Below are 12,808 nucleotides of genomic sequence, written 5' to 3' on the forward strand. Positions count from 1 at the left end.
AAGGGCATTTAAATGGTCACTGGATAAACATATGGATGATAATGGAATAGTCAGGTTAGATGCGCTTCAGATTGGTTTCACAGGTCGGCGCAACATTGAAGGCCAAAGGGCCTGTACTGTGATGTAATGTTCTATGTTCCATGTTCTATCATCGGGACCTTTGTCTGGGACAGAGGGCACCTGTTCAAGAGGGGCGGGTTGCACCTGAACTGGACGGGGTCCAATATCCTGGCAGAACAATTTGCTACTGCTACATGGGGGTGGGATCCGCAGTTGTAGGGAGGCAAGTGCGAGGCTGGAAGGATATTCAATAATCAGAAATATAATGTACGGTAGGTGATGGCCTAATGGTATTATCACTAGACTATTAATCCAGAAACCAAGCTAATGTTCTGGGGACCCGGGCTCGAATCTCACCATGGCAGATAGTGGAATTTGAATTCAATAATTTTAAAAAGTCTGGAATTAAGAAACTACTACTCACCAAGAAATCATTGCCGATTGTCAGCCACCCCCACTATCCCTGGATATGTCTCAACCAGCAGGACAGACCCAGCAGAGATGGCAGCACAGGGATATACAGTTGGGAGGGAGTTGCCCTCGGAGTCCTCAACATTGTCTCTGGACCCATGAGCTCTTATGGCTTCAGATTAAACAACAGGCAAGGAAACCACCTGCTGATTACTACATACCATCCTCCTTCTGCTGATGAATAAGTACACCTCCACGTTGAACAACGCTTCGAGAAAGCATTGAGGATGGCAAGGGGACACCAAATCTACTCTGGGTGGGGGATTTCAACGTCCACCACTAAGAGTGGCTCAGCCGCAGCACTACTGATCGAGCTGATTGCGTCCTAAAAGGACATTGCTGCTAGACTGGGTCTGCAGCAGATGGTGGGAGAACCAACATGAAGAAAATAAATACTTGACCTCTTTCCTTACCAATCTACTATCTGCAGGTTGCATCTGTTCATGACACTAACGGTAAGAGTGATCATTTCAGTACTCGTGGAGACAAAGTCTCACCTTCACAGTAAGAATAACTTCCATTGTGTTGTGTGGCACGATCACCATGCCAAGTGGGACAGACTTTGCACAGATCTAACAACTGAAGACTGGGCATCCATGAGCACCGTGGGCCATTAACAGCAGCAGAATTGTACTCAGCACAATCTGTAACCATGTGGCCCGATATATTCCCTCACTCAGTAAATACCATTAAGCCAGGCGATCAACCATGGTCCAAAGGAGAGTGCAGGAGGACATGCCAGCAGCAGCCATGAAACCTGAAGATCAGGTATCAAACTGGTGAAGCCATCAAACCGGACTACTTGCACACCAAACAGCAAGTGATAGCCAGAGCTCAGCGATCCCACAACCAACGGATCTGACATAAGCTCTGCAGTCCTGCCACATTGATTCATGAATGGTGGTGGACAATTAAACAACTCACTGGAGGCGGTGGTTCCACAAATATTCCCATCCTCAATGATGGAAGAGCCCAACACATCAGTGCAAAAGATAAGGCTGGAGCATTCGTAGCAATCTTCAGCCAGAAGTGCCAAGTGGATGATCCATCTCGGCCTCCTCCAGTGGTCCCCAGCATCACAGATACCAGTCTTTAACCAATTCGAATCACTTCACGTGATATCAAGAAACAGTTAGAAACACTGGATACTGCAAAGGTTAAGAGCCCTGACAACATTCCAGCAATAGTACTGAAGGCTTGTGCTCCAGAACATCCTGCTCCCCTAGCCAAGCTGTTCCAGTACAGTTACAACACTGATATCTACCTGGCAATGTGGCAAATTGCCCAGATATGTCCTGCGTACAAAAAGCAGGCCAAATCCAACCCAGCAAATTACCGCCCCATCAGTCTACTCTCAATCATCAATTGAGTTATGGAAGGTGTCAGTAACAGTGCTATCAAACAGCACCTGCTCAGTAATAACGTGCTCAGTGACGCCCAGTTCGGTTCCGCCAGGGCAACTATGCTCCTGACCTCATTACAGTTTTGGTTCATACATGGGCAAAAGAGTTGAATTCCAGAGGTGAGGTGAGAGTAACAGCCTTTGACATCAAAGCTGCATTTCACTGCATGTGGCAATCAAGGAGCCCTAGCAAAACTGGAATCAATACATATCAGGGGTAATCTCTCCGGTGGGTGGAGTCATATCTGACACATGGGAAGATAGTCGTGGTTGCTGGAGGTCAGGCATCTTAGCTCCAGGAATTCATCAGGGTAGTGTCCCAGGCCCAACCATCATCAGATGCTTTGTCAATGACCTTCCCCCCCAATCATAAGGTCACAAATGGGGATGTTTGCTGATGATTGCACAATGTTCAGCAGAATTCATGACTCCTCAGCAGTGTGTGAAGCAGACTGAAGCAGCCTTCATGACTGAAGCAGTCTGTGTTTAAATGCAACAAGATCTGGACAATATCCAGGCTTGGGCTGATAAGTGATATTCGCACTACACAAAAGCCAGGATTTTACCATCACCAATAAGAGATAAGCTAACCACCATCTCTTGACACTCAATGGTGTTACCTTCAACGAATCCACCACTATCAACACCTTGGGGTTATCACTGACCAGAAACTCAACTGGACTCACCACATTAACACAGTGGCTACAAGAGCAGGCCAGAAGCTAGGAATACTGCGGCAAGTAGTACTTATCGGTATGACAGGTCGGCACAAAATCGAGGGCCAAAGGGCCTGTACTGTGCTGTAATGTTCTATGTAAGTAACTCACCTCCTGTCTCCCCAAAGCCTGTCCACCATCTACAAGGCACAAGTCAGGAGTGTGATGGAATACTCCCCACTTGCCTGGATGGCTGCAGCCCCAATAACACTCAAGAAGCTCAACACCCTCCAGGACAAAGCAGCCGCTTGATTGGCACCACATTCACAAGCATCGATTTCCTCCACCACTGACGCTCAGTAACAGCAACGTGTACCATCTACAAGATGCACTGCAGGAGTTCATCACAGATCCTCAGACAGCACCTTCCAAATCCACAACCACTTCTATCTTGAAGGGCAAGGGCAGCTGTCAAATGGGAATACCACCACCTCCAAGTTCCCTTCCAAGCCATTCACCATCCTGACTCGGAAATATATCATTCCTTCACTGCCACTGGGTCAAAAATCCTGGAATTCCCACCCCAGTGGAATTGTGGGTCAACCTACAGCACACGGGCTACAGGGCTTCAAGAAGGCAACTCACCCTTACCTTCTCAAGTGCAACTAGGGGCAGGCAAGAAATGCTGGCCAGCTAGCAATGCCTACATCCCGCAAATGAATAGAGAAAAAAATAAATCAGAAAAAGCAAGGCAAAGAGACCAATCAGGCTGGAACAGGACAGTGAGCAAGGAATGCCACATGGATTAAACTGCACCTATTTAATTGCGAGAGGGCTGACAGGAAAGACCGATAAATTCAGAGTGTGGATTGGTCCATGGGACTGAGATGTTATAGCCATCACAGAAACAAAAGTTAAAGGACAGACAGGACCGGCAGCTGAATGTGCCAGTGTATAGATGCTTTATTCGGCCCAGTGGTGGAGCGAAGAAGTGGGGGCGGGGGGGAGGGGTGGTGGTGGAGGAGTTGCATTCTTGATTTACAAGCAAGTATCACAGCAGTAGTCAGAGATGAAATAACTGAGGCTTTGTGGGTGGAGCAAAGGAATAAGAAGGGGGTGGTGATGTTATTGGGAGTGTGCTATAGGCCCCCAAATAGTCAATGGGAATTAGAGGAACAAATATGTAGGAAGACTTGTAGGAGCAATAGAGTCGTCATTGTAGAAGATTTTTTAAATTTCCTCACATAGACTGGGACTGCCATAATGTGATGGTTAAGTGCTTAGATGGGGTGGAACTTGTTAAATGTGTTCAGGAAAGTTTCCACAAGCAGCACATAGATGGTATACTTGGGAAGGGGCAAAACTCGACCCACTCTTGTGAAATAGTGCAGGACAGGTGACTGAGGTGACAATGCGGGGGGGGGATCACTTTGGGACTTGTAACCATTGTTTTATTAATTTTAAAACAGTTATGGAGAGGGACAAAACTGATCCACTAGTTCAAGTCCTAAACTTTGCCAGAGCAATTCTGATGGAATTAGACTGGAGCTTGCAGGGGTTGATTGGAGTAGTTTGTTTGCGGGCAAAAGAATCTCCGGCAAACGGGAAGCCTTTGAAAGTGTGATAGCTAGAGTTCAATGTCTATATGTTCCTGTGAGGGTGAAGGGCAAGGTTGACAGGAGTAGGGAACCCTGAATGACAAGAGATATTGAGGCTTTGACCAGAAAAAAGGAGGCAGCATGGTTCAGGTACAGGCAGCTAGGATCAAGGGAATTCCCTGGAGGTACAGGGGACATAGGAGTTTACTGAAGAAGGAAATCAAGAGGACGAAAAGGCGTACAAGATAACTTTGGCTGAGAAGATTAAGGTGAATCCAAAGAGATTCTTTAAGCATATTAAAGGAAAAAGAATAACTAGAAGGAGAATAGGACACTTCAAGGACCAAAATGGATATGTATGTGTGGAACTGCAGGAGATGGGCAAGGTGCTTAATGAATATTTCTCCTCTGTGTTTACTGTGGAGAAAGACAAGACGACTTGGGAACTTGGGGAAGTTAGTGGTGATATTTTGAGCATAGTCCATATTACAGTTGAGGTGGTGTTGGAAGTACTAAAACGTATGAAGGTGGATAAATCTCCTGGTCCTGACTAGATAAATCCAAGAACCCCACAAGAGGTTAGGGAAGAAATTGTCGGGGTCCCTGGCTGATATATTTGCATAACCGTTTGCCACGGGTCAGGTCCCGGAAGAGTGGACAGTGGCAAATGTTGTGCCCTTATTAAAGAAGGGCTACAAAGAAAATCCGGGGAACCACAGACCAGTAAGCTTAACATCTATTGTAAATAAATTATTTGCAAAGTTTCTGAAGGGTAAAATGTACATGCATTTGGAAAGAAAGGGTTTGATTAGGAGTAGTCAGCATGGCTTCATGCGTGGGAGATCATACGTAACAAATCTGTAAGAGTTCTTTGACAAAATGACCAGGAAGGTTGATGAGGGTAGGGCAGTAGACATAGTCTGTATGGGTTTTAGTCAGGCTTTTGACAAGGTTCCACAGGGTAGGCTGCTCTGTAAGGTTAGATCACATGATGTCCAGGGAAAGCCGGCAAATTGGATACACAATTGGCTTGATAGTAAGATGCAGAGAGTAAAAGTGGAAGGATGTTTATTAGACTGGGGGCTTGTGACTAGCAGTGTGCCTCAAGGACCAGAGCTGGGTCCACTGCTGTTTGTTATCTCTATCAATGATTTGAATGAGAATGTATAACGCATATTAGTAAGTTTGTAGATGACACCAAAATAAGCGATATCATGGACCGTGAGGAAAGTTATTAGAAATCGCAGCAGAATTTTGATCAGCTTGGGAAGTGGGCTGAGAAATGGCAAATGGAGTTTGATACAGCTAAGTGTGATGTGTTGCATTTTAAGTCAAATCAAGGTAGAAGTTTCACGGTGAATGGTAGGGCCTTAAGGAGTGTAGTACCGTGGAGTTCAGGTGCAAGGTTAAATGAAAGTAGAGTCACAGGCAGACAGGACAGTGAAAAAGGCTTTTGACACACTGGCCTTCATTCAGAGCATGGAATGGTATGTTGCTGTTGTACGAGACTTTGGTGAAGTCACACTTGGAGTATTGTGTTCAGTTTTGGTCACCGTCTTATAGGAAGGATATTATTAAACTTGAAAAAATGCAGAAGAAATTTACAAAGGATGCTGCCAGGACTCAAGGGACTGAATTATCGGGAGAGGGTGAACAAACGAGGACATTTTCTTCACAGCATAGGAGACTGACAGGCGAACTTACATAAGTGTATAAGATCATGACAGCATGGATAAGGTGAATGCCCTCAGTTATTTTTCCAGGGTTGCAGATTCTGGGACTAGAGGGCATCAATTTAAGCTAAGTGGGGTAAGAATACATGGGAGCCTGAGGGGCATTTTGTTTTAACACGGAGGGTAGTTTGAATATGGAATGAGCTGCCAGTGGAAGTGGTTGAGGAGGGTACATTGACAACATTTAAAAGTCACTTGGACAAATACATGAATAGGAGAGGTTTTGGGCCAAGTGCAGGAAAATGGGGTTAGTGTGGATGGACATTTTGGTTGGTACAGACCAGTTCGAGCCAAAGGGCTGCCTCTGTGCTATAGGACTACGACTCCTGATCATTTACACAATAAAAACAGTGGCCCCAACACTGCTCGCAAGGGGGATCTCAGGTGATAATGGCTACACATTTCACTGTACTCTTAAGAAACAAAATTGGTTTGTACTACTCTCTGCTTTTATCCCATGGCACCTGTAATCCCACAGGCTTGAGTTTTGCTAACAAATCTAATACGTGGTCCTCTTTATTCATTCATGCCTAATTGTCCCCGAGGAATGGTAGTGAGAACTTTCTTTAACCACTGCAGTTTATGAGGTATAGATTTGGTGCTTTGAAAGAAGGTCTACATGCACAACATCCTCCATCCCTGTAACTTCAAGAAAGAACCAACCTGATAAGTCAAGCACAATTTGCCTTTGACAAATCCATGCTGGTTTTTGTTAGTTGATATTTTACCCAGTGCCAATTAACTTTGTCCCATTAATTGCCCACAAAGCATATGAAAAAACAGACCGAGTTACCTTTTTCTACACTGATTACTGCCAGTGTTTTAATACAAGCCCTTTGTTGAGTTTTATTCCTTTAAACGTCCCTACTACCTTTGTTGCCTAAGTACTCTTTAGCACCTTAACTACGTCCTCTGTCTCATTACATAGTCCCCCACTTTTGGTCTCGAATCAGCCCTAACCTATGCCTATCGAACAACCATCCAGTTCAAATTCAAGTCAATAATAAACACAATGTTCTTTCACAATTAAAACATATTCCAAAAGGTACAATGATAGTGATAACAAAGTGTGGAGCTGGATGAACACAACAGGCCAAGCAGCATCTCAGGAGCACAAAAGCTGACGTTTCGGGCCTAGACCCTTCATCAGAGAGGGGGATGGGGAGAGGGAACTGGAATAAATAGGGAGAGAGGGGAAGGCGGACTGAAGATGGAGAGAAAAGAAGATAGGTGGAGAGGAGAGTATAGGTGGGGAGGTAGGGAGGGGATAGGTCAGTCCAGGGAAGACGGACAGGTCAAGGAGGTGGGATGAGGTTAGTAGGTAGGAGATGGAGGTGCAGCTTGGGGTGGGAGGAAGGGATGGGTGAGAGGAAGAACAGGTTAGGGAGGCAGAGACAGGTTGTTCCACCCTGTCTCTGCCTCCCTAACCCGTTCTTCCTCTCACCCATCCCTTCCTCCCACCCCAAGCTGCACCTCCATCTCCTACCTACTAACCTCATCCCACCTCCTTGACCTGTCCGTCTTCCCTGGACTGACCTATCCCTTCCCTACCTCCCCACCTATACTCTCCTCTCCACCTATCTTCTTTTCTCTCCATCTTTGGTCCGCCTCCCCCTCTCTCCCTATTTATTCCAGAACCCTCTCCCCATCCCCCTCTCTGATGAAGGGTCTAGGCCCGAAACGTCAGCTTTTGTGCTCCTGAGATGCTGCTTGGCCTGCTGTGTTCATCCAGCCTCACATTTTGTTGTCTTGGATTCTCCAGCATCTGCAGTTCCCATTATCACTCAGAAAAGCTGAGGCCCTTTTGTATGAAAGGTCAGGTGACAAATTGTCAGCATTAGCACTTCCTCATTAACATAACCACTGGATGTCACTTCTTGGCTATAGCAAAGGGATCTGTTCCAATTGTGTCCTTGAAATTGATTTAATTTGTTTAAGTACCTCTGTGTCTCAATGGATTGTAATATTTTCACACTTTGCCAGCGTACACTACTGCAGAATTGGAACAGTTATCAGAGATACTTCATGTACAAGGCACAGCGCTGGCTTAAGTGAAGCAAGCACTTATTTCTAAAGCAAAATACTGCACTGGTTGGAAATCAGAACAAAACTGATAATACTTAGCATATCAGGCAGCATCTCCAGAGACACAATGGAATTAATGTCTCAAATCGCTGACCTTTTGTCAGAAAGATTAAAAATGTAATAGATAATAAATGAAATGCGGGAAGATATCACACAAACAAAAAAGGAAAGGTCTATTATGGGTGGAAGGTAAATGGATTTAAAGAATACTGAGTTAGCGTTGCAAGACCAATGGGCAGGTCAAATAAAGAAACGTCCACATGAGGCATGAATGGCAGGAAGATCAGCAGTTGTCATCCAAAAGCAAAGCAAGGGAACTCAAAAATTAAAACCAAACCTGCAGGCTGTGACTAGTGCTGCAAGGCTCAAATTAAAGCCCTTGGCCATTCGCAGGTCAATGCTAATAACTTAGATAAAGAGAGAGGGAGTAAAGTATCTAGGTTTGCTGATGATACAAAAGTGGGACTGTAAGCTGTGAGAAAAATGCAAAGATGCTGACGGAGTGAGATAAAGATGGGAAGTTAATATGGAAGTAGAAGTAGGCAGATTTGTTGACAGACAGGATGTGGGGTGGAAACCTCAGCCCAAGGTTAACAAATACTTCCCAATATTTAACTATAGGAAATTTCTATTTAAACTCAATTGGGATACTACAGAATTGGTCTGATGTCAAGATTGTGAAGGATTATCAAGAAAAGTAACAACCAGTTGGATGTGGATCTCATTAGAATACACAGAGAAGTCTGCATCGTATTTTTGTTGATGTCAGCAAAGAAAGGCAGTTCCATGCCAAAATAGAAAAGGGTAAGCAATTGATTTTTGAAAACTCCAGAAACAAGGATAGGAATGAGAAGCCATTGCAGGAGATTCTCCAGTTGAGAGTGGGCCAAAGGTGGAACAAAATAGATGTAGTTTAATGGGAACAAGGTCGAGAAAGCAGGATGGGTATTGTGGGCATATTAGCTAGAAAAGAGCACAACAAAACACAAAACTAAATATTATGGGAGGTATTTGTGAGTGGACTCAGGAAATTAAAGCACCCTACTCTTACAGACTGGATAAAAAGCCAAGTGTCACACAGTGCTCTAAAACACTCTTAAGAGATCATGACAAATACAGCTAAATGTTATGTTTCTTTCATGTTGTACAATTTGAAATGAGAATAATATTGCAATGTGAAGACTGACCATAATGTTCTCCTCATTATTGATTTTAAATTGGCATAGATTGGATAGCACCACCAATTCAGACAGTGTACTCACATTCTTTTTAATTTTATTCCTGATTGTTTCAATTACACCAGCTTCACTACTTTCGCATAGCTTCTCAGTGTTTTTTAAATCATCACAAGCCAGCTGCATTTTTTCATCTTCAAAGGTCATCATAGCGTTCTGAAACATTGACGTTAGAATTAATACGTGCAGCTAAAACAATTCGGTCAAATAAATTCACACTGTGCTAACACATATTGAATAGCGTACTCTAATTTAACATTAAACTATACAATAGTTGAATTGTTTGAGTAATGCAATGTTGTAATAATGTATGCTTGAGAGCTGGTTAGCTCAGTTGGCTGGATGGCTGATTTGTAGACTAAAGCCAACAATGCGGATTCAGTTTTCATACCAGTCAAGGTCACCATGAAGTTCCTGCCTTCTCAACACTGCCCCTTGCTTAAGACGTGGTGACCCTCTGGTTAAGCTCGCCACTAGTTGTTTCTCTCTCGATTGCTGTAGAGTCCTCTGTGACAATGGCAACTTAAGAAAAAGTAAGCTAATCCTTGACCTGTCAGTCTTCCCTGGACTGACCTATCCCCTCCCTACCTCCCCACCTATACTCTCCCCACCTATCTTCTTTACTCTCCATCTTCGGTCCGCCTCCCCCTCTCTCCCTATTTATTCCAGTTCCCTCTCCCCATCCCCCTCTCTGAAGAAGGGTCTAGGCCCGAAACGTCAGCTTTTGTGCTCCTGAGATGCTGCTGGGCCTGCTGTGTTCATCCAGCTTCACATTTTGTTGTCTTGGATTCTCTAGCATCTGCAGTTCCCATCATCTCTGAAGCTAATATCTTGTCCATTTCTTATGTAAAAACATTTCAACATAATTCTGAAATGTGTAAATAATACGTTTACGTTTGAAGTCTCAAACTAAAAAGACACTACCCACCCTTCCATTTTGCAGCACAGTCAAGTTTATTTATTTAAAAGACTGACATCTTTTCAGGTTAAAAATAAAGTTACATATTCAATCTATTCTTTTAACAGTCAAGATTTGAATACCTGAATATTAATGGGATGGCCTTATATGGTAAATTTTTTTAAAGAAGACTTCTTCCCAATTTCGGAGTCAAGCCTGGCAGTGAATATTTTCCCTGTCAGTTATGGTTATCTTCAATGTAGTGATCCTTTACAGATAGAAGCCATTTGCAAGTCAAAAATCAAATCCTCAGATTTTATTTGGAATAATCAATTAACATTAAGTTTATAATTTACAGGGATTTGGACTCCAATGTGAAGAGCTTTTTCTTTAAAATTTATTCATAGGATGTGGGCGTTGCCGGCTGGGCCAGCATTTATTGCCCATCCCTACGTGCCCTTGAAAAGGTGCTGATGAGTTGCTTCCTTGACCATCTACAGTCCATGTGCTGTGGGCAGACCTACAAGTTTTCCTCTTCTTCCTACGGTGGTTAAAATGAAGCAACTCCGCTGGCACAAACCAACTTTTAAAAGGCATGAAGATAGGAAACCCTACTCTGCAGGTTATGTCTTTTACCCATGAGGCAATTGAAAAGCTGCACTAATTTACAATGTTTTATTGGCTGCATCCTTCTTTCTATGCATCAAAATATGATGAACAGATCTTTTAAAAAAGTGTTTATAAAAATGGCATTATTAAAATTTGCTGGCAAAGTAAAAGGCTAACCTAATGGGAGCTGACACAAGCATGATGGGCTGAGTGATTTCTTCTTTTTCTGTTCTACGGTCTATGAAAATTAAGCAGGTTATTTCTACAACTCAATGCTGTAGTAGTTTTCCACTATTCTTTTACCTCAATAACATTATTCCAAATAAGATTATCTAAATCTTACACAAGTGGTGACTGGTATCTTGAATCCTACTACATAAATTTTGAAACAATCAATTGTTTACATTGCATTAAGAAATAAATCTAAGGACAACTATTCATCCAAATCAAACAAATAAAGAAATATAGAGGCCTTTATGCATCAATTTCCAGTATTTTGGACAAATAAAATACATTACCCATTAGAAGACACAAGGAATGTACAATGAGAACTAAGTCAGGACACTCCTCAAGAGACAAAATGCACGCCTCAAAAATATGCATTCCTCACAATGTGGGACATAATGATTTCACTGAGTCAGTGAAGCTAGAAGATTAATGCTATCAATATTTTGAGAGACTGAAATTACAAATGAGATTATAAAACCTGGCATACCAAAAGTGATGCATTTGTCAAAGTTTAGTGGATGCTACAGCTTGGCATTGGCAGCATTTTGACACATGTCCCTCTGCCCCCTCCACCCACCACACAATCTGCACAAGCCTCTTTGGATTTCATGAAATGTAAAATCTGCTATGAACCCACGTAATCTGGCAGAATATAAAAACAATTTTTAATTCAGCTTTTAAAAACATCTGTCAATATATTTTAAGCAATCACTTGCTCTTTTTGATCAAAATTGGGTTATTTTAGTATTTAGGCTTCTAAATCAGTGTCAAGCCCTCAGTTACAAGTTTTGATTTATAAAATTCATTTTCAAATTACTTCACCATGGAAAAGATCACAGAAAGCGCTTAAACACGATATAAAATTATTCAATTTGCCTGTATATGCTACTATCAGATGGACTTACAACCCTGTAACTGGGAGGCTGATTCAAAATAACTCACCACAATGATTCAAGACAGTGCTAATGTAGAGATCCTTAAAGACCTTCAGCCTTCCGTCAAACCAAGATTGATGAGTGAAACCACTCTTTACCCAATGAGAAAAGCAGTGTCATATCATTTTAATAATCTTTATGACTAATGTTCAAAAGAAACAAAAACAGAAGTTGTTGGAAAAACTCAGCAGATCTGGCAGCATCTATGGAAAGAAAGCAGAACTAATGTTTCAATTCCAGTGATTCATCATTTTGGTGTTACATTCATATTCTCATATTATGACTGTTATGTAATATTTGATGTAGAAAAATTTCCAGTGCAGTTTTAGTCAGGTCACATCTGGAACACTGCTTTAATTTATACACAAAATAAATTAGGGTTCCTTGGAGTTTGATCTGCAACTATTTAATGATTTAACTTACAGCAAAGAAAGAAATGTCTGAATTAGAGATGAGTTCTTATGTGAAGGTTAGGATGGACAAAAACATATACTCCAAATTTACTCACCAAGAAACTAACAAAGCTTGCTCCAAAGCTCATCAAAGGACTGTTGTTCCTATAAAGAATGCATTAAAATTATATACAAATAAAATCTACTAGAATAGCAGCACTATATTCCATTCATACTTTATACCATTGCAAATGAAACAAAACACATCTGAATAATTAGGTTTAGAGAAATTTCAGTTATTAGAACAACTAAAGCCGAAAGTTACTGGTATAAATTTCATGAATAACAATAGGAAATGTTGGAGAAACTCAGCAACAGGTCCAGTATCATCGGCTGAGTTTCTCCAGCAATTTCTGTTTGGATTTCAGATTTCCAGCAGCCATAGTTTGCTTTTATATAAATTTTACCAATTTATACAACCAAATGTTGTACAGTAAATACACTGT

The 12,808-nt window shown here is 42.2% G+C and overlaps 1 protein-coding gene across 3 annotated transcripts in view; it reads right to left on the bottom strand.

Annotated features, from left to right (window-relative positions):
- Positions 1-12,808, bottom strand: part of ttc39c (tetratricopeptide repeat domain 39C) — a 111,191-nt gene that overhangs the window by 66,540 nt on the left and 31,843 nt on the right. For 2 of the 3 annotated variants that reach the window (XM_048529948.2, XM_048529950.2), the window contains exons 2-3: positions 12,419-12,467; positions 9,268-9,396 (exon numbers count right to left, since the gene is read on the bottom strand). The exons of the other annotated variant lie outside the window; for it this stretch is intronic. In XM_048529948.2, coding sequence (XP_048385905.1) covers positions 9,268-9,396; positions 12,419-12,467 — 178 coding nt within the window. The remainder of the gene's footprint in view (positions 1-9,267; positions 9,397-12,418; positions 12,468-12,808) is intronic. 3 annotated transcript variants of the gene reach the window in all.

The sequence above is a fragment of the Stegostoma tigrinum genome, chromosome 5 (genome assembly GCF_030684315.1).
Source record: "Stegostoma tigrinum isolate sSteTig4 chromosome 5, sSteTig4.hap1, whole genome shotgun sequence".
NCBI classification, from domain to species: Eukaryota; Metazoa; Chordata; class Chondrichthyes; order Orectolobiformes; family Stegostomatidae; genus Stegostoma; species Stegostoma tigrinum.